This window comes from Eptatretus burgeri, chromosome 9 (assembly GCF_056783735.1).
Source record: "Eptatretus burgeri isolate ZD-2024b chromosome 9, Ebu_testis_v1, whole genome shotgun sequence".
Lineage (NCBI taxonomy): Eukaryota > Metazoa > Chordata > Myxini > Myxiniformes > Myxinidae > Eptatretus > Eptatretus burgeri.
The window spans coordinates 81,893,457-81,915,563 of NC_140969.1; the positions used below are offsets into that span (position 1 = coordinate 81,893,457).

At 46.6% G+C, this 22,107-nt stretch overlaps 1 protein-coding gene across 3 annotated transcripts in view; it reads left to right on the plus strand.

Moving 5' to 3' along the window:
• The window catches only part of LOC147020449 (protein salvador homolog 1-like), a 30,827-nt gene extending 10,229 nt beyond the window's left edge, over positions 1 to 20,598 (plus strand). Inside the window, exons 3-7 of one of the 3 annotated variants that reach the window (XR_015061840.1) lie at positions 2,215 to 2,316; positions 8,963 to 9,206; positions 9,314 to 9,478; positions 19,028 to 19,370; positions 19,610 to 20,598. Coding sequence is in view for 2 of the 3 variants with exons in the window: in XM_085895768.1 (XP_085751894.1) it covers positions 2,215 to 2,316; positions 8,963 to 9,206; positions 9,314 to 9,478; positions 19,028 to 19,268 (752 nt within the window). In the remaining variant the exon portion in view is untranslated. Of the gene's footprint in view, positions 1 to 2,214; positions 2,317 to 8,962; positions 9,207 to 9,313; positions 9,479 to 19,027 lie in introns of all 3 variants that reach the window. The other 2 variants (XM_085895769.1, XM_085895768.1) reach the window with 2 other exon arrangements.
• Positions 20,599 to 22,107: the final 1,509 nt, after the last annotated feature.

Genomic DNA, 22,107 nt, shown 5'->3' on the forward strand with positions numbered 1-22,107 from the left:
AATCGGTCAAAGGTCAAGGTCACAGTGAGGTCAAACATCCAAAACATTCGATTTTTATGGTTTGGTACAGAGTCATCGTAGAAACTTCTGGTTTGCATCGCTACCTTCTCTCGAGACAGCTTTTATTAGACAAGGTCAGAGGTCAAGTTGACGATTTCGTAAGTACCAGTCTATGACTGCTTGTTTGTTTGTTTTGTTTTTTTTTGTTTTGTTTTTTTGTATACCTTGGTCGAGGCTCGTATGAGAGCTAACACACAACTCACAGCAAGGAGGCATGAGACAAGAGGGGCGGGAGTGGAAGGGACAAAACAGTGGGGAACAGACACATTAGGTGAACTGTGGAAGGGAGAGGGATGGGGATGGGACGGGGAACATGGCGAAGAGAAGATGGACATTTCAGGGACTTTCAGGAAGGAAAGTAGGAGAAATGAAGGAAGTGGGCTTGGGTGGATTATCGGGGGTAGAAAAGATCGAGGATTTGGATGGGGGAAGATAAGAGGTGGTGGTGAACAGCTGTTTTGAAAGCCTGGAGGGAAGAATGGGAAAGAATAGAGTGAGGAAGTTTATTCCAAACGCGGGAAAAAAGAGGAATGAAAGAGTGAAGATGAGCAGTGATTCGTGATTTTGGTAGTTTTACCAGAAGGGGGTTGTTGGCAGACCTTGAGCGCCTTTAGTTCTTTCATCCCCTCTTCCTGTGCAGGCTGGAGTTCCTCAAGGTAGCGTTCTGGGCCCTGTTCTTTTTCTGGTTTTCATTAATGATCTCTCGGACTCTCTGGAAAATCCTCTATTTCTCTTTGCCGACGACTCCACCCTCTGCCGTACCATCTGTCATCCCTCAGACCGGCAAGCAGCAGCTTCTTCACTCACTGCAGATCTGGATAAAATCACAAACTGGTCCAACACGTGGAACATGTCTTTCAATCCAGACAAATCTCACACTCTCACTATGTCTCTTCGAAAGGACCGTTTTCAAAACCCCCCCATCCACTTTCTCAACAATCCTCTGGAAGAAGTCTTTTCTTTCAAGCTTCTAGGTCTCACTATCTGCCATGACCTTTCCTGGGAAAGTCACATTTCCAACCTCGCCTCAAAAGCCAGTCGCCGACTAGGAATCCTCCGTCGTGCTAAGTCCTTCCTCGGCCCTCTAGAGCTCCTGACCACTTACAAAGCTTTTGTCCGTAGCCTGATGGAGTACTGCTCTCCCCTCTGGGCTGGTGCTCCTGCCTCCCACCTTTCTCGGCTTCACGCTGTCGAAACCAGGGCATTTGTTTGTTTGTTTGTTTGTAGGCACGATAACTCGAACACGGAAGAAGCTACCAATGTCAAATTACACCACGTGATTCAGGGGGCGATGGCTTGTGCTGATTAGATTTTGGTCAAAATCGGTCAAAGGTCAAGGTCACAGTGAGGTCAAACATCCAAAACATTCGATTTTTGATGGTTTGATACAGAATCATCTTATAAACTTCTGGTTTGCGTCGCTACCTTCTCGAGAGACAGCTTTTATTAGACAAGGTCAGAGGTCAAGTTGACGATTTCGTAAGTACCAGTCTATGACTGCTTGTTTTTTTTGTTTGTCTGTTTGTATACCAATCGCCTACAGGTCACAATTTTAAACTGATCTTCACGAAACTTCACCACCTGGTAGAGTTCGTCATAAGCAAGAAGCCAATTGTTTTTGAGGTCAAAGGGTGAAAAGGTTAGCATCGGTGAAAGGTCAACAACTTTGTCAAATTTCTAAAATCGTCAATTTTCATCAGATTGACTTGAAATTTGAAGAGCATTTGCCTTTTTGGTCATTGAATTCAACCACCATTTATTTTGAAGTTCAAGTTTGTTTTATGGATTTTCCAAGTATAGTGCTATGCATTGACATATTTCTTGTTTGTTTGTTTGTCTTTCTGTGAGCAGGATATTTCAAAACGTTGTGGATGGATTTGGACAAAACTTGGTGGACAGGTTGGGTGTGTGACGAGGATGAATTGATTAGATTTTGTTGAAGATTGGGATGCAGATCTGGCCTATCAGTGGGATACGAAACGGAAACTGTTCACTGTTCAGCCTGGTGGAGGTATGCGCTCCACTGAGTGCCATTCTCGTTGACTCTGTGTAAAGCTGTACATAATATTGTTGTTAACTTATCCTCTTTTCTCTGTGACTCATCCCCGGTTCCCCAATTCTGTCGATGAACGTCTTCCTCCTTCACATTACCAGTATATGATGTTGCTGGACAAGAAATTCCAGATCCTGTCTTGAGCCAAGAATTTGGATGTGGAGATGCACGCTCGAAGTGGCAGCTGCTTCATCAGAATTCAGGTTTGCTCACGCTTTAAGTCGATCAATTTACTGTTTTATCCATGGGCATTGAGTGCAGTTTTCATTGAGAGTCCTCTTACAATGGAGAGCATGTTTATTTCAATTGTAAACCTTGGAGGATGAAGTGATTTGTTAGGAGACGATGTACGTTATTTGTCCACAATGTGGGCTGTGAAGTCCACGTTTGATTCATGACCAAAAGTAGGTCAGCATATTGTTGTGGAAATGGCTCCTCAGGGTTAATAATGTGTAAAATAGAGAAGTTATTTCCTTTAAAGTGAATGTTTAGCACAAGCATAAAGTAATTAATTGTCATTTTATATATGCGTTGCTTTTATGTCGAGTTAGACGACGTCTCCCTTTCCCAATGTTTGTCGAAAATTATCGATCCATTTGACCTCATTTTTAGATCATCTCGTAGAGATGACCTAATAAAACCAGTCTCGATGTCCGTCCGTACGTACGTACGTACGTCCCCATTTTTTTCTTCCGATTTTCTTGATATTTGGTGTGTGGGTAGAAGTCAATGAGGATGCACGACGGTATGACCTTTGACCCGATTGAAGGTCAACGTCAAGGCCACTCCAAAGTTGCAAAATCGTCCATTTTCAAAATATATCTCCTCCGCCGTTTGTGATCCGATCTTCGAAATTTCTTCAGATTCTGATAATATAGAACAATATCTAAATTTGGTCAGGCCGGTTTTTTAAAATTCGTCCTGGTTATCGAGTCACGTGTCTTCAAAGTTGGAAAAATCGTCGATGTGATACGGTCAAAGAAACTTTGCCCGGTCTTGATGAAACTTGGTATGTAGGTAGGGGTCAATGAGTGATCCACGACGGTATGACTTGAGACACGATTGAAGGTCAAGGTCAAGGTCACTCCAAAGTTGAAAAATCAGCAAATTTCAACATTATCTCCGCCATTTATTATCCGATCTCAGCGGAATTTCCAACGGATTATGATAGTTGGGTACAATATCTGAATCTGGTCAGGTCGTATTTTTCGAATTTGTAATTTGATATCTGAGGTTTTCAATGCTTTTTATTCCTGGGCTTTCGTCTGTATGTTGAACCAAAAGACAAGACGACATCGAAGCCATTCTAAGCCGATCAGAGATCCACATCCACAGAGCTTCAGAGATGACCGTCACCCCCAACCGGGGGTAATTTTTTTTAATGTCCTACCCTTTGGAAACTGTCATATATGTCATCTTTTAGCATTCGCTCGGCCTTGCGGTACAAGTTTTGGTGGTAAAATGTCAGGCTGGGCAGCGACTGAGAGCAGCCCGGTGAGGGAAGTCATGGACCGGCTCGTCCCAACCACGAGACCAGCCTGCGTCCAATGGTGACTGAGCGGGAAGGGGCGTGGTGTGCCATCCATGACGCATGGGCTCAAGGGTATAAAGTTACGGGTGACTCAGGAAGGGGAGGAGATTGCCTTTAACCGAGTGGTGGAAGGCTGCGTCCGATTGATCATCCGGAACGCTTGTCACACCTTGCCGGGGCCAAAGCCATGTCTCTGTCTCCTCAGCCAGTGGTACGGTATATCGTCCAGCCTCTTGCTGGGCTGTAACAGAACCTGATCACTCTGCCAGTCTGCACAGTTTTGCCTGGACTCTCCAATGTCCAGTCATTCCCTCTTTGTCTTTCTATTGTGGAATGTCTGAGGCCTTAAGGGCAGAGATAATTAAGGATCCGCCATTCGCTCGTTGTTTCGTTGGTGCATATGCTGGTAGAGGGGGCTGACAAGATGGCCTAGAGGTACACACACTCACCTCTAAGCTGTCTCGTCTGGGTTTGAATCCCGACCAAGCTATAAACTGTCATCCTGGTGTTTCCTAAAAGGGCGATTCATCAATGTGTGTGCTGTCCTCTGATAACGTTAAATGGGTATCCCATCTGCCGGCATTAGTTGGTGGACTTGAAAGACATGGTGTTCTTCATGAAGAGTTGGCAGCCATCACTGACACCATGGCGAAATTTCAAATTCCTGCCCAAACTACTGCTGGGAAGGCAATGGCAAGCCAACAAGTATAACCTTTGCTCAACAAGCTGCTTCAGTGGCACCATCGCTCTGCAAAGGGAATGGTACATCAGAAAGATATATATATATATATATATATATATATATATATATATATATATGTGTGTATATATATGTATATATATATATATGTATGTATATATATATATATATATATATATATATATATATATATATATATATATATATATATATATATATATATATATATATATATAGATAGTGTTGCGGTTGAGGAAATTCGCAAACCACCATTCAGGTCCCGTAGGTGAGATATCTCTGTAAGTACATGTGTAGTTAGCCCCAAACCCGTTGTTTAGAGAGAATAAATGTGATTCATTCGGGCTGCGACCCTTTAAGATAGCCGTTTTTCTGTTCTATATTTATTTTGAACCAACCACGTCTCAACCGCCATCACACAACAACCACCAACCGCAACGCCGCTTCACAACAACAACAACGCCAACAGCCACGACCTTTACCTTCACAACTCGCTCCCGCAAACATCGCATCACCGCCATTCCAAACGTCGCCATGGCCATGGACCACCACTTTAAACCCTCCACCATCTTCGCCTCTCCTTCCCGCACCACACCGCTTGTGGGCACCGAGCGTCAGGCTGCCCTGGCCTCGTGCGGGACGCGCGCCCAGCTGCGAGTGCAAATAGCAGCCTTTCCGAGAAGTCGGATCAGGAATGATACACACCCATTTCTGATCCGTCCAATCAGCAAGCGCGGGGCGGTTTGGCCCCGCCTCCAGGCGCGTCGGAGGAGAATCGATGTATGCAAATTCGAGGATCAGGGGAGACTCACGCCCCTTTTTCTCCGTCCAATGGGCGAGCGTGGCTCCACCCCCGAGCTCGTTCTGATCCAGAAATTTGCATATGGGTTCTCCTGCCGGACTATAAAGTGCCGAGCGCGGGGCGAATTTAGTCAGTTTTTTCGGTCAAGGCGAGTTGGAGAAGAGTTGAGAGTTTTGAGTTGGAGAGAAGGTTGGAGGCAGTGAGTTGGAGTCAGGAAGGTCGAGGCAGTCAAGTCGGGTCTGGAGAGTGGCAGTCTGTCGGGGTTCGGAGTCTGTCGGGGAGCTGCAGAGAGAGGAAGCCTGGAGCCTGGAGCGCGGTCGAGGTGATTTGCTGCAGTCGGCCGAGGAGAATTGCGGAGGGGACCGGATACCTCGGGTCCGAGGCAAGGAAGACGGCGGTCGGCGACGAGGTCGCAGTGGAGTCGCTCGTCGCGGGACCCAAGCAAGCCAGCTATCCTCTTTCCCCAGAGCATCAACAATTCCCCCCTTTTCCCCCCCTGCGCTGAGATAGTGCGAAAAGGGGCCCCTTTCCCACCCCACTCCAAGCAGTGCCAACGAAACCCGCGAAGGAGCGCGGAGTCGGGGCACCGCCGCCACATTTGCGGCTCATCACAAGACACGGGTAGGATCCACCTGGTCTCGCGGCCCACAGGCCCCCTCTGCCCCCTTGTCTTTGAGGGTGGCCCTTTTCTTTTGCTTTTGAGTAAATGTGTTGTCGGCGCCGTCTGTAAAGTAAAACTGTGTAAGTGTTGCCGTGTGCTCGCGTAGTCGGTAGTAGATCTGCATTGTTGTGTTTCTTTTGTAACATCTGCTTTTGGTGCATAATTGTTGTAATTGTATATGTGTGCTTTCCGTGTGCCGCGGAATAAATGTGCCTTATGTTGAACTGTTTTCCCATTTCGCTTCGTCTTTTCTTTTGAATCTCCATCTTGCTTTACGTAAAGGGTTGGTAGTGGGCTTAATACGCCCGATAATTAATCGGAACCGTCGAGGTCGACGATAACACCGCTCGGTTATCCCGATAGTACAGAACGGGTCGCTTAAGTGGCCCGTGTCCGGAGTCGACCTGCGGCGAGGTGCGATGGCCCGGTCTACCCTCCGCGTGGGTACTTAGGTAGGTCTAATTTGGCGAACAACCCCATCCCACGCGGGGGGGGGGGGGGCGATTGGCACGATCGTGGTGAGGCCGAAAGGCCCACCTGTGACTAGTTCCCGGCGTTAGTCCGAGAGGGTCACGACAGAATTGTCCGTCCGGTGGGCGACGTGCCGCGATTCCAGTTACGTGGCCGTTCGCACGCCGGCGGGCGCGAATTCGCAACAATATTGTTACGGCTGTCGAAATTCGCAGAACACCATAACGGTTCCTTAGATCAGTTATCCTGGTAAGTTGGTGTTGGATAGGTTTCCCCACCGTTGTTTAGAGGGAAATGTTCGCGTTCACCGGGCTGCGACTCTTTGAGATAGCCGTTTTTCTTTATCTATCGTTATTTTGAACTACGCAAACAAGAACCGCCACCAAGTACGTCACAACGCCAAGCACGCAACAAACCTCCACGCAAACAACCGCCACCACCATCTTCGCCACTACACCTGCTTACGAACGCCATCCTCCACGGACCACGTTACGACGGTTTCCGCGTTGGAAACCTTCGAGAACGCAAGGAGGGAAACAACAAGGAAGTGCCTCTGAATGCACGGATTTTTCTTCCGCCTGAATCCCCCGCGCTTGGTGTGAAGGAAAGGGGTGGGGCAGCTCGCTCCCGATTGGTGGATGCACGGCGTGAGGCGGTCGGGAGTGAGGAACCCCCTTTTCGGGAAGCTTCTCGAAGGGAGGTGGAGCCAGAAGTGGGGTGGGGCGAAGGGCGGAGCCTCACGTTATAAAGGGCGGACGCGCACGAGGCTCGAGGGATCTCGTTCTTGGTCTCGTGGAGCTGGTCACCCCTTGGGGCTTCGCTCTGCCTCTCTTCTTGGTTCATGCTCTCACCCTGTGATCCATTACGCTTCTTCTTGGTTCATGCTCGAGACTCGCCTCTTCTCTCTTCTCTTTTGGTTCCTGCGCTCGTGGCCCTGTGAGCGGCCAGTTGCTGGAGACACGGTCGGAAGGCGCAGCAGAGCCGGCTGTGTGGTGGACCTGCGCGTCCGGACGAGGGGTGCCGGATTGGGTTCGCCGGCCGAGTGAGAGGCCCGGAACCAGGCGCGACCACGCTGACGGTCGTGGGAGAGGGACTTGACGACCACTAAACAGGGGGCAGGTAACCTGCACGGTCTCGTGGGCCTTTTCGGTCATCCACGGCCCATGACCATAAAGGTCTACTGACCCCATCTACCCCCTTGCCTGTGAGGGGGGTTTTCTTTTGTTTTGGTATGCATGCTGTGGCGCCGTGTCCCATAAGTTAAAACCTGTGTAAGTGACTGTGCTTGTAAATAATAATTATAGTCGGTCGTATTGCTTTTGCATTCTATTTGTTGCTTGTATATTGCATGACTGCCCTTGCTTGTGTTGTGCTGTATAGTGAATAAATGTCCTTGTGTGCAATGTATCCCGTTCGTCGTGTCCTATTTCCCTTTTTAAAAGCCATCTTGCATCATCGAATGAGTAGTGGGTTTTGAACGCCCGGTAAAGAGAATCGGATCCGTCGAGGTCGGCGATAACACCGCTCTGTTATCACTGTAGTCCGGAACGGACCGCTTAAGCGGTTCGTGTCCCAGTCTGACCTGCGGCGCGGTGCAGCCCCTCGGTAGGTTACCGGCGCAGGAACTTAGGTATATCGACATTCGGCGATTCACCTTATTTCGCGCGGGTAGAATGCGGACTGGGCTGTGGTAAGGTTAAACCCCCCACCCGTGACTGGTTCCTGGTGGTAGTTCCAGGAGGGTCACGACTGAATTGTCCGTCCGGTGGGCGACGCGGTTGCTATTGGAGTTACGCGGCCGATCGCACGCCGGCGGTCGCAAATTCGTAACAATATGTTGTTTATTTCACATGTATGGGTTACTGAGAGTGCTTCTTGTATATTCCTCACAGTGTCATTGCTTTTATAAATGCACTTGGTCTCAGGGGTGAATTCTGTCTGTGGGGGCTGCTTCATTTGGTGGTTGTGTAAAGACCCATTGAAGCATAATTGGTCACCATCTCCACACCGCTGAGAAGACCGCGTCCTTTGACTCAGGATGCTCAGCCTGATATCATATTCAGTCTTGTGACGTCTATGGGCAAGATGCTGGACCACCTTGGGGCTTCCAATTTGCACGGGATCATGGCTTTTAGCCACGTGATCCAGCAAGGAAGTCATCGAAGCGGTCGACTGTTGCGGTTGCTTTGACGCAACCCTACAAATTCGAACAGGGCAACTGGAACGACCGGCAGTCATTACAATATCATATTATGTCATAGTCATTGTACCATAGTCATTACAATATCATTGTCCTTTTTGAGATAATGTGAAGCCGACTGTAACATCCACTCGCACTTGTTTAGATCCCATGGTACCTTTTATTTAGAGTAGGCCATTGTGTGTTGGTACCCTGGCAAATTTCAGGGGGGGGGGTTGGTGGGAGGAGATGTGGAAGGAGGTACTCAGGGTAAGGGTGTATGGTGGTATGTCATTTTGTGCTGGTACCCTAGCAAATTTCAAGTTCCTTCTCTGATAAATACTGAGATGGCAATGACCAACTATGGTGTGTGTTCAATGAGACTGCGTCGCATCTACTGCATGGAGTAAAATAACTGGTATGTAGTGTGTCGATTTCCCTTTACACATCTTATTTTGCCCTTTCACCACTTTACCATTGCTTCTAGGTCGTCCCCCTACTCCCCGCCCATTGCGGTCCACTTCTATCAACACAGATGAGCCCCCTCTACCTCCTGGTTGGTCTCCAGCATGGACGGAGCGTGGGCGGCGATATTATATTGACCATAATACCAACACGACACACTGGACACATCCGCTGGCAAGAGATGCATGCTGGGCTGGATGGAATGGGCACTTGAACCATGACCGAGCTGACTATGTGGATCATAGAATGTCTGCTTGTAAACACAGGTACCACTGTGGACATATACTGTTGTGTATTTTGTTCTTCAACATACTCTTGGCTCTGATATTGATGCACTTGTCCATGATATTTACCATGCATTTTCCTCATCCAGCATTGTGCACTGTGACCAATCCCATGCTGCACAGCCTCCAAGGTCCATGGCTGACTCCACAGCACTGCCTGGCAGGGTGGTGCATGCGCCCATTGTCCCTGCAAACCCTTACCATGGCGTGTCTCCGCCTGAATGGCTCCGCGTCTATGCACAAGCACCTTGCCAGTAAGGGCTTTATGTTATGTTTTTCTATATTATAATATGTTGGTGCTCTTTTTATTTTGTGAGGTTTCCTCTTTCTTTCTCTTCTCCAACAATTTCAAACACTCATAAAATTATTATTATTATTATTATTATTATCGTTCGCCACACACGTTTCGGTTGGGAGGGTTGGTTTGTTTGTTTTGTGTGCACTCCTAAACCACTCGACAGATTGAGTTGATATTTGGTGGTTTTACTCGGGGTGTGTCCAGGAAGGTTTTAGGCATTAACAAGAATTTGTAGGCGAGAGGGAGGGAGGTGGGGGGCGGGCGCTGGATGCAAATTCTCTCCGTAAATGTGTTATTGTGTTACGCCGGTGAGAGAGTGGATTACAAGTCCCAGTTCATTGTAAAATACACCAATTCTCTGTTACAGTACAATGGAAACGATAGTCATCATTGTTGTGGGGGAATGCATTGAAACTTGCATGTCTTTTTGTTACTTGCGAAAATCGAAAATTTTTCAAGTATGTTGGTTGGTCTTTGTACGTTATTCTGTCTGTCTGTCTGTTTGTTTGTCAATCGTCTACAGGTCCAAATTTTAAACTGATCTTCATGAAACTTCATCACCTGGTATAAGAGGATATTGGGACCATACTCTGTGCAGAGCGTTGGTTTTGCTTAAGCAGTCACCTTGGCTATTGAGCACAATTCTGGACGGGTTGCCACTCCGATACAGTATACCAGCATGCTGGCACTCATTTTTCCGACCTCAGAAGGATGACAGGCCGAGTTAACCCCACCTAGTATTTATTCAACAGCTGAGTGGGATTTGAACTCAGGATCCTCTAGGATTCCAGGCCCACCCCCCCCTCCCCCTCCCCCTCCCCCCCAACAACAGGCATACATTATAATATTGTGTATGTAATATACAGTATAATAGGTGTGTATAAAATATACAGTATAACATTGTGTGTATATAATATTGTTATGGCCCCAGGGTTCGAGGTTCACCACGAGGGGAAGCACTCGGTCAGGTCAGGTATGGGAGCATGTGCCAGAACAGCGCGTCGCTGCGTCCACTTTCCGCCGGTACTCCAGGGGCCTCCGTCTGGCCATCCCCCAGGCAGATGCCAAGCCCATCCCCATCTCCTTGAGATGATGGTCAACCTGCTGCAACCACGAGGCACGTGGTCGGCCCACTGGCCTCCTCCACTCATGAGACTCCCTCGCTGAGAGAATCTGGTGAGCAGGATCAGCGTCAGGAAAACGAGCCACATGTCCATACAGCCGCAACTGACGCTCACGGACTATGCAGGTAACAAATCTCATCCGAGTCTCTCTAAGCAACCGCTCGTTGGACACAAAATCCGACCAGCGATAGCCAAGGATTCTCCGAAGAGACCTGGTACCAAAGGAATTAAGTCTCCGTCTCAGATCCTTGGTCAGAGTCCAAGTCTCGCATCCATAGAGCAAGACTGGAAGTACCAAGGACCTGAAGACTCGGACTTTCGTCCTCCCGCACAGGTACTGGCAGCGCCACACCCCATGATCCAGTGAATCCATGACTCCCCAGGCCCGACCCAGACGTCTATTGACCTCTGACTCACAGCCAGCAGAGACATGAATATCACTGCCAAGGTAAGTGAATGTCTCCACGACCTCATCATCCTCACCACAAACAGACACAGACAGGACAGCAGCATCCAAGATGTCACCGAAAGCCTGGATCTTAATTTTGACCCAAGAAACCCGTAATCCCAACGGCTCCGACTCCTCATTCAGCACCTCGAGGGCCCCCAAAAGGATATCTAAAGTCTCCGCAAAGATGACTGCATCATCTGCAAAATCAAGGTCCGAGATCTTGACATTCCCAAACGATGCACCGCAACTTGATCTCTCCGACATTCTCCCTAAAATCCAGTCCATACAAGTGCTGAAAAGTGTGTGGGCAAGTACACATCCCTGACGAACTCCAGTAACAACTAGAAATAAGTCAGAGATGGTACCACCACACTTCACAGCACTCTCAGTACCAGAGTAGAGTTCAGACATCAGATCGATCAGTTTTGGTGGCACCCCACGAAGACCAAGAATCGTCCAGAGGACATCCCGATTCACTGAATCGAACGCTTTACAGAGATCAACATAGGCTGCAAGCAGCCCCTGCCGAAACTCTCATCTGCGTTCGGTCTATCTGAGCTCCAAGACATCCACCGGCAACATCAAGGACGATGGTCTTGAAGGCACCCCACAACTCTTCAGGACCCCCCAAATGTCCACTCAGCCTGTTCGCAAACTCCTCAGCTACTCTCTCATCCTTGAGCTGCCAACATCCAGCCTAGGCTGGGATGGTACCATTCTCCAGGATTTAAGATGCAGCTTTCGAGTTGCTACAACAAGCCTGTGGTCAGTATTGAGGAACTGAGCACTCCGGTAGACCCTGCAGTTCTGGATCATCCTCCAACGACCGTCAATGAGGACATGGTCAATCTCCTTTGCCACACCGCCAGCGTTGGAACATCAAGTCCAGCGATGAGCTTGTGGGCGCTGAAACCATGAACCAGCCACCCTAAGTCCATGACTTCTTGCAAAGTCAAGGAACTTAGTGCCATTCTGGTTCATAGTTCCTGACCCATGGGGACCAACACACACCTCATAACCGTCCCTATCAGTTCCAGTCGATGCATTGAAATCCCCCAAGACTAGAAATGTATCTCGTCTGGGGCACTGATCAACCACAGACTCGAGCGTGGCGTAGAATGTATCCTTCACGGTGAGATCACTCGCCTCAGTCGGAGCATAAACAGAGACCAGGGAAATGACACCTAAGGAGTGACGAATCCTTAATCTCATAATACGCTCGTTGACCGGTGTTACCTCAATTATCATTGGTGTCAGCTTATTGGACACAGCTACAGCAACTCCTTGGGTATGGTAACCATCAGAGCGACCAGACCAATAGTAGGTGTAACCACCCACCATTATCTCGCCGCAATCCGGTCTCCGAACCTCAGAGAGAGCTGCAATCCCGATGTCCAAACGCTTGAGCTCAGATGATGACAGAGACAGGTGATCATCCTCTCTTAGGGATAGGACATTCCAGGCACCCACCCGAAGGGACCGCCTCAGGTTAACCCAAGGAGACCGCCGTCTGGTGGACGACACCTCAGCACCACTCCGACACACTCTCCCGCAATCTGACCCATCTGACCCAGGGATGTTACCCCGTGGTTTCCCTCCTATCATCAAAGATTGGGGGTCCCAAAGGCTTTGCCCCAATCCCGTCATCCGGTGAGCTGCCCTGTGAAGGGAAGCTGCACAGGAGGTACTCCCACGGAGTGGGTTTTCAGATTTTTTGCGTTTTTGCGTTTTGCGGAATGAAGGGTTTTACGGTGGCCGGAGTGCAAATCCTGCCACCAACCTAATAAGAAGTAACCCAACTGCAGGAGGACGTCCGCAGACACAGTTGGGCACTAGATATGGATGGCCGTTGGCTCACAAGGAGCTCCTCCGCCCTTTCACAGGTTTTGTTTTTAATCCTGCTGGGTGTCCATATCCAAACACCCTCCTCACCAGAAAACCTGGTTGGGGAGACGGTTTAGTCGCTGACAACCCGACCATGGAACAGGTTAGTACAGGTTTACATGGTACCTGTAGCAGGTCACAGATCGAACCTGACCTGACCAAAGCACTCGGGTCCCTTTCAAATGCCCGGTCCTATGGCCACCGAGCATGGATAACTCTGCGTGCCGGCGGGTTGCTAATCAACCATGAGCGCCAATTGGTACCGCCAATCCTGGCAGGGTTTCACTACTTTGCGTGGGTACCTTATCCGTGGATGGCCGCTCCAACTGGAGTCTCGTGTCCTCGATGCATACTCGAGTGAACTTACTGTATCAGGTGCAGCCGAGCGGAGCTGCCGAGTATGCACCGGCTAACGAGAGTCAATTGGTGGGGTAAAACTTCCCGGCTAACACTAACATGCAGACTACGCTGGATTTAATGAACACACTCATCTACAATTACACATGAAAGACACATTTATTCACAATCAAACAGAGCACATGAATTCACCATCAAATAAGGCACCATGACAGGCGTATTTACAATCCAAGCAGTGGAAGCACATTCAAAAGATACATGAGGAAAGTAATTACCTTAACACTTATGAAGTCCATTTAAGACAATCTTATTTATCGCTATACACAGGACATGATGTGTCATCAATCAACCAGGAAAGATAGATGGAAAGAAGAGTGGAGATTGGTATAACTCTGGCTCACCTGATACAGACAGTGCGGGCCTGCATTGGTCCCAATGTAAATTGGGAACAGGGCAACTGGAACGACCGGCAGTCATTACAATATCATTATGTCGTAGTCATTGTATCAGTCATTACAATATCATTGTCCTTTTTGAGATAATGTGAAGCCGACTGTAACATCCACTCGTACTTGTTTAGATCCCATGGTACCTTTATTTTGAGTAGGCCATTGTGTGTTGGTACCCTGGCAAATTTCAAGGGGGTGGGGGGGGGGGTTGGTTGGAGGAGATGTGGAAGGAGGTACTCAGGGTAAGGGTGTATTGGTGGTATGTCGGTTTGATGTGCACAAATGGTTGGGAACCACGAAGTTCATGGGTTGGTATAGAGGAGACATGCAGACAATCAGTGCTCCACAGAACCCACTAGCGCCTCATTCAGAGATGCTTGAAGGCAATTAACATTCTGCGTGGGTAGAGTCGAACCTCCTGTACAGACAGCCAACAAAATTCCGCTCTTGGACTCGGGAAAAGTTCGACTCTCAGACGCCATGGTGGTGCCTCCCGGTGGCACGTCTTGCTCTCCCCCGATGTCTCTTCCTGGCGGCTCCGCCCTCGCTGGCATGTGCCAGCCTTTTTTCTGGTCCAGCATGTGCTTGGCTTTGAGCCTTTCCCGCTTACTCGCTGTGCCTCCTCATTGGTCCCGGCATGTCGAAGGTTCGAGTACTTTCAGAAGGTTCCACACACGATGGGCCAGCCTTGGCTTCTGCTGTTTGACCTTCTGCTGTCTGGGGTCCCAGCCTTGTTTCTCTTCAATGTTTGTCCTTCCGCTGTCTGTTCGATGTTTATTGTGGTGGTGGCGGTTCTATTGATGTAAAGTGTAAAGTGTGTTATTTGAAATGAAAGGTTTTTAGGTGGTGGAAATAAAAAGAATGTAACCCCTTCTGTCCATCAGTTGTGTTTTTCTCCAACTGTTATTTTTGTGGGTTTTACAGGGTTATTTTAGTTGGGACCTATTTACAAAAATGATGACAAATGAAGGTTTTCTACCTGAGATGGGAGTTGATTGACAAAGGAGATGAAAGGACAAGCACTTGATCTTAAATTACGAGAGATGAAAGGGTGAATCGTAACTTAGGGAAGCATGAAATGTGGAGATGAAGAACGGCAGGGAACGGGATATATTGAGAGATTACTGGATAGATTGAGGAAGAAGGGAAGGTCCTAGTTAAACACACTCAATGCATGTATCCCTCAAACCCCTAAACACAGGGAGGGAAATCTAATCTACGAATATAATTAATGACATGGCTCACTCTGGGAACCTTCTTGTCTCTTGTATGCTTGGGGGTGTATTCATAATATACAGGACAAGTCTGTAGACGGCAATGCTTCACGAGCGGTATTTGACGATGTAGATTGTTTCAGAAGTTAAGGATGAGACAATGTGATAATTTTTGACCAAGTTATAAAAATGATCAACATGATGTGGTACGAGTGACAGGTTATTAGCTGCAAAATGTCGAAAACCCGGTTTCGTTCAACAACTTTCAAAATTTGACCTTTGCATAACTTTTAAAGGTCACAAAACAATGTTGTGGACATTAAAATAAGGAAACAGGATATATGCTATAGCTTATTGGAGTTAGTTCGTCGAAGAAGGTCGAAAACCCGGTTTGATTCCCACAACTTTGAAAATTTGACCTTTGTGAACTTTAAAGGTCAAAGGTCAAGGATTATGACCTTTGGTGCAAAACTTCCTCTGGAACATTCCAGGAACAATATTACGTCATATAGGCTATATGGCATTTCGCACTCCTCTGACTATCCATACTTTGATGAAATCAGCATAAAAACAAACTTGAAGGGGGCGCCACAGGCAAGGTGTTCGAGATCGAGCAAAATGGTTTCGAGACTTTAGGTGGGGAATGACCTTAAGATTATGCATGAAAAATATTGTCATCCTCGCTCTCAAAGTTTGGGTGGTCGTATGATTTTTATGTCAAAATTCGCAATTTTCAAAGTTCGTGACCTTGTGACCTTGACCTTGGGACGAAAATGAAAAATCGAGCTCCGTGGGGCTATGCAGGTGCTATTGGGCTAACCAAATACCGAAACCCCTGCCAGATTCGACAAACCCACTCGGAGAAGATGTAAATTGAAATTGGCTACCCCCGAAAAACACGTTTTTTTGGGCGTGGCACTGCCAATGATGGGCGCACCACGCCCATTCTCAGGAAAACACAACTAGATCATGATATAAACCTCCCACCAAAATTTTATCAGGATCGGATCAAAACCCACGGAGCTATGCTCGGGACAGACAGACACACACCAATAATGAATATAGTGGTCACTTATTGACTCGTGAACCAATAATATGTCACATGCCTGGTGTTGGCTTAATGGTTAGGGTGGCAGGCTTGGGATCCGAGGGTCCTGAGTTCAAACTCCGCTCAGCTGTTTAATTAATACCAGGTGGGGTTAACTCGACCTGTCATCCTTCTGAGGTCGGCAAAATGTGTTCCAGCTTGCTAGTATACTGTGTCGGAGTGGCGACCTGTCCAATATTGTGCCCAATAGCCAAGGAGACTGCTTAGGCTGAATCAACGCTCTGCACAGAGTCTGGTCCCAATGGATGGAGGGATAATATGTCACGTATCGTGTGCATGATGACATATCAATTAGTGTATTTCATATGTATAATGTGTTTGTGTGTGCGTGATTGCGCTGCCACCAGTTATCTCCACTTGCAAGGAAAATAAAATATGATAAAAACATGTGTTTCTGTCTGTGTATCGGTCAGTCCACACAGACCAACTTCATTCTTGTGCCACTAAGCAGCCTTAACCACAGTTTGATTAAATTGTTGAATGTAAACATAACAATTTTACATGTGATTTCACTGCAAATTGATTTTGCACCTTGAATGTGGATCACATCAGTTATGCACCCCCATTGAGTTCCCCAATGTGCTTCCCCATACCACCAATGGTTTGATGCATGCCTCAAGGCCTACGGCTCTGACCGACACGTCTTACCGGCTTTAGGCGTGGCTTGTATGTGGATGTGGGAATTTATTCGGTGAGTTATTAGCCTTGCACATTCCTGAAGAATGAAGAACAGCTGTTGTAACTGTGCTGTGTCAGTAAGCGAGTCAACACTGATTCTCAGATCCACTGTAGTCTATGTATCCCGGTGTAGCTCTGCATTATTAAATACTCTGTCTTGTTATTAATATTGCAGTTCTTCCATATCACCTTTCAAGCAAACCCATCACATGCTACTGAGCAATAATGTCATCTATAAAACAAAATATATGTGCAATGAAAATTCTAATTGCTTGTGAAAGTTTGTGGGTGGACAGATTCATACTCAACAACATACCCTTCATTCTGTACAGCTGAGTGAAAGGGGAAGCCCTCCCCCCCCCCAAAACGCCCCCACACCCCTCGGATGAGAGAATGAGAGACCAGTGTTTAATCTCTAATGGGTGTTGAAAAAAAAATCTTCAAAAAATTGAAACTTGGCATATGTTATCAACTCTCCGTGGAGTACATAGGGTGATCATGATGATGTCTTCAGTGAAATGGTGTTCCACCCATAATTGGTTGAAATGAAGTCCTTATCGAAAAATCTGAAACTTCATATATTTCATCGATGACCTGATGTGAGTGAAAAATTAACTTTATGACGTCATACGTCACATGGTACGGTGGCCGTATTGAATGAAAGGGAAAAATTTGGACATCATTTTCTCTGAAACCGCTCAATGAAAAATTATTGAAACTTGTCATGTGCCATCAACTCCCCACGGGGTATATAGGGTGATAACGATGATGTCATCGGTTAAGTGGTGTTTCAGCCACAATTGGTTGGATTGAAATCTTTATCCAAAAAAAAATCTGAAACTTCTTATATCTGATCTCCGACTAGATGTAAGTGAAGAATTAAATTTATGACGTTCTTAACCCATGCCAATAAGCTATGTGACACAATGGGGTGCATGGATGATATAATATGGGTTTGAGAAATTGTATAAAAAAAAATTTTTTAAATTTAAAACAACAGGATTTTAATGTTTTCGAGGAAACAAGGATTGATGTCATTGACACACACGTAAGACTTTGCCCTATTTTGCAGGTATGTATGTGCTTGTTGTTGTTGTTGTTGTTGATGTAAATTATTTAATTATCTGGAGTTGAATAAAGGAGTTATTGCTTTAATCATTAGTATTTCTCACCCCTCCTGTTGAAGTCATGAAAATACTTTTCGGGATATTTTCTAATGAATTGTGAGTTTGATGTTTTTGATACCTATTTTATTTCTTTTTACATGTACATGCATGTATGGAGGAAGGAAGCAGGGGTTGTTTGTGAAGGCAGCATGGGCAAAATGGAAGGAGGTTGGTGGAGGCCTCTGTGATAATAGGATACCGAGAAAATTGTCGGTAAAAATCTACAAGACAGTGATTACACCTGTGGTGGTGGTCGTATGGCAGCTTAGCTGCCAGGGTAGCTATCATTTCTTGAAGCGCGACTGTGTCGCTGATGCAGTGCCCCTCTACCAGTACACACACTGGAACTGGTACTCATTTCGCCGACCTCGGAAGGATGACAGGCTGAGTCAACCTCCTGGTGTATTAATTCAGCGGCCAACGGGGCTTGAACTCAGGACCCTAGGATCCCAAGCCACCGCCCTAACGACTGAGCCAACACCAGGCTATGACACCTGTTATCATATACAGTGTAGAAAAAGAGGGCTTTGAGAAAAAGAGAAGAGGAGTTTGTTTCTCGAGAGGACAGAAATGAGAATGCTTCAGTGGATTAACAAAATATCATTAAGAGAGCGGGTGAGGAATAAGGAGATATGCAAGAGAGCTGGAGTTGCAAGTGTTGCAGAATGGATTCGAAGGACGAGGAAAAGGGATGAAGAACTAATCAAGAAAGCATGGAATGATCCAATTAGAGGGAAAAGATCAAGAGAATGATGGAGATTAATGTGGAGGGAGGTAGTGGAGAGGTCTCGATAGGGAGATGCAGAGGACTGAGGGGAATGGAGGAGGTGGAGCCGACTCCGAGTGGCTGACTCCTAACTGTTGGGATTAAGGCGTAGAGAAGAAGGATGCATGTGGGTGGATTTCTTTTAATGTGCATTTTTGCTCTTATTCATCCTCTTATTCTTCTTCTTTGTTCTTATTAGTCCTTCCTGGAATGTCTGCATTAACAATTTGGATAAAACGATAGTTCTTTGGACAGCATCTGACTTTCCAAATCAAAATTTTAGGTTGTGTTTTTTGTTCCCTCTCTAGGTTTGACTATAAGCTTCGCTGGGAGCTGTTCCGGTTGCCAGAGCTGGATACTTATCAAAACCTCCTGCTGCTCTTGTTTATGCGCGAGTTGGAGGCCACGGTTCGCTCGTATGAGCTTTACCGCCGTGCGTTGCGCACGGAACTGGACCTCAGGGTCGTGTCTCGTTCACACATAAACTTTCGCTACAACTCACCGCATCCAATGCGGCGAAACCCATTAGCTTATGGCACTAAGGTCTGATTATAATCCTGTCGCCCTGTTCCATCTGACATCTTCACTTTTGACGCCTTCCTGATTTATGAAGCTGACGCTGACACAAAAAGTCTTTCATCCAAGCTTGAGGTAACGATCTTAAACCAATTCCATTATATTATTGTCGTCCCTTGAACTTGTTGTTGTGCTCGCTGTGCGAAGCTTTGCCACAACTCGAAGTACCATGTTGTACTTTCCAACTCGCACAATATGACTTCAGTGTTACACGTTGCAATATCCATGGTGGGCCCCAAATATTTATGTTTCTCCATATGTGTTCACATTTCGGGTGCATTGCCTTTCCCTAATGGAGTGTAACATTGTCACAGGCCTCGTCACCAGCATGCATGCTCCAGGCAAGTACTGTTAAGCCCTCTCGTGGTGACGAATTTCGATCACTCGTGACGATTGATCGACTCCGTGACCTTATGGTTTCGCGACAAGCTCGACGGGTACCATTTGGCGAACCGAGACCACCTCTGAGCCGTGCGCTCGGCCGCTGCGGTTACTCAAGCGATACACCATCGGGTCTTGGGTGCAAATTCTCCGTGGGTAACGCTGGATATCCTTTGAACCTCTTTTACGGTTGATTTTTAAAACATTGCTCCATGTTATCATACGGTGCCAAGTCTTGTGTTCGATTCCACTGAACTTGAAATTGAGTGTTAAACTTTCTTTCTGTTCTCACACTGATATACCTAACGTTGTGCCAGTACTAGCCCCTACGTTGTGTTCTGTGTAACACATATCTCGTCCTCCCAAATGAGGATTTTTTTTTTTATCTTTGCCGTTCTGTTGCTTTTGAGCAACCTGAATGTAGTCATTTGTTTTGTACTATGTATTTAGCACTGTGTACATTTCTCACCTTGGTGTGTCCTTTAATTATCTCGCCGGACATATTTATACAATTGTAGGTAAGGTTGTTGTGTTGTCCAAATTGTATTTTACTCATGTATTGGCAAAAGCATGAAGGTATTGTCTCGATGCTATGTTTGTATGACAAAGACCTTCTCCCTCCCCCACCCCCAACTACTGCACCTTGTGGTTGGATGCACCGGGGGATTAGGGCCTTTGGGTTTTTGTGTTAACTGTACTGTGGAATTACCCAGCACTTGCCTTTAAGCCATCTCTTTGAGGGTTGGAAATGGCGGCGATTGTTTCTGCTCTGTCCGGTGTTTGTCAAACTTACATGGCACACAGCAGTCTTAAGTACTCTTTCAGCCCCAAAGAAATCCCAAGATATCCTTAATTTATTAATGCTTCCTTGTAATACAGCAATACAACAAAAAAACAAAGTTAATAAACCTGTATAACATGATTGTTTTGTGGGTTTTTTTTTTTTTTAATTTGCATATGTGACTAGTATTTTCGTTTTGACGAGACATTACACTTACCTTTGAGCTTTCCAGTATGGGTTCGATTCCCGACCTGACTATAAACTGTCGCATTGGTGTTTTACAGTAGAGCGAGGCCTCTGTGTGTGCCGTACCTCTGATGGACGTTAAGCCGAGCGTCCCATCTGCGAACATCATTCGGTGGACGTTAAAGATATCCCACGGTGTCCTTTACGAAGATTCGGCGAGTTATCGGCAGCACACTGTTCAAATTACAAATTCTTGCCAAAATCACCTCCAGTTGAACGTCACGCTTGGCCATTCAGTTCGTGAAAGACTCGGGCCAAAAAGATTCCCCGGCCAACCAACAAGCGCGTGCGAATAGTTGGGGCCACGACGGTTTATTTTATTGACGCCTTAATAAACTGAAGGGATCTATGGGAGGGGGAGGTTGTGGCCTTTCTCTCCAAGAGTTGTTTCTTTCAGTGATCGAGGTGTGGGTTTGATTCCCATGGATGCTTACTCTTCCCAACCCATACTTTTTTTTGTAAGTGTGGTGAGTATGCCAAACGACCCTCATGAGTTGAGGGGGGCCAAGACCTGCGATTGCCTGAAACGGGCCGGTTTGATCTTCAACTCTTTTCGAGTGACAGCACACCCGAGTGCTGCACTTTCTCAAAGCAATAGCTTTTCCAAGTTCGTTATCTTGATGGGTGACGGTGTGTGTATAGATCCCGATGGGTCCTCATATGGTTAATCGATGTTTCTACGATGGGGAGAGTACAATGTTGACTCGAAACTGGTTACCGAATATCAAGCTGTTGTCCTCATTCTATGTCTACAATTAGATGTTTTTAATTGAGTTGTTTTTCTCATTTTTCCAATACACTAACATTTAACCATCCAGTTGTAATGTCTCCAATTTGAAGAATTATCTTTTGTTGTCCATTATTAACAAGTATACTGTACAATCCTTCAACACAATTTTGCAACATTTGCATGCGTAAAAAAAACAAATGGCTTCCACAGGCATGTTCTTGGTTTTGTAATAATAATAATAATCTTCTACACTCGAGGGAAGACGATGACGCGCCATCGCAAATCCCCACGCTTCCCACCTAAAGCGAAGTTCAATGACAACGGTACTCGGGAGAGTGCATACCTCCGCCAGGCTGAACGGTTTCTGTTTTGTATCCCACTGATAGGCTGGATCTTGATCCGGATCTGAACCAAAATCTAATCGGCTTGTTCTTGCCACCTGCCTAACTCATCCTCCTAGTTTTGTCATAATCCGTCCACAACCTTTTCAAATATCGTGCTATATATCGTTTTTGGCCCAATCTCTCAAGTCTCAATGGTGAAGAATCACTTGACTAATTGAAAAATTCTCATCTCTGGATCTTCACCAAAATCAAATCAGTTCGTCCTTGTCACACACCCAACCTGTCCATCAAATTTTGCCCAAATCTGTGCACAACTTTTTGAGATAAGTC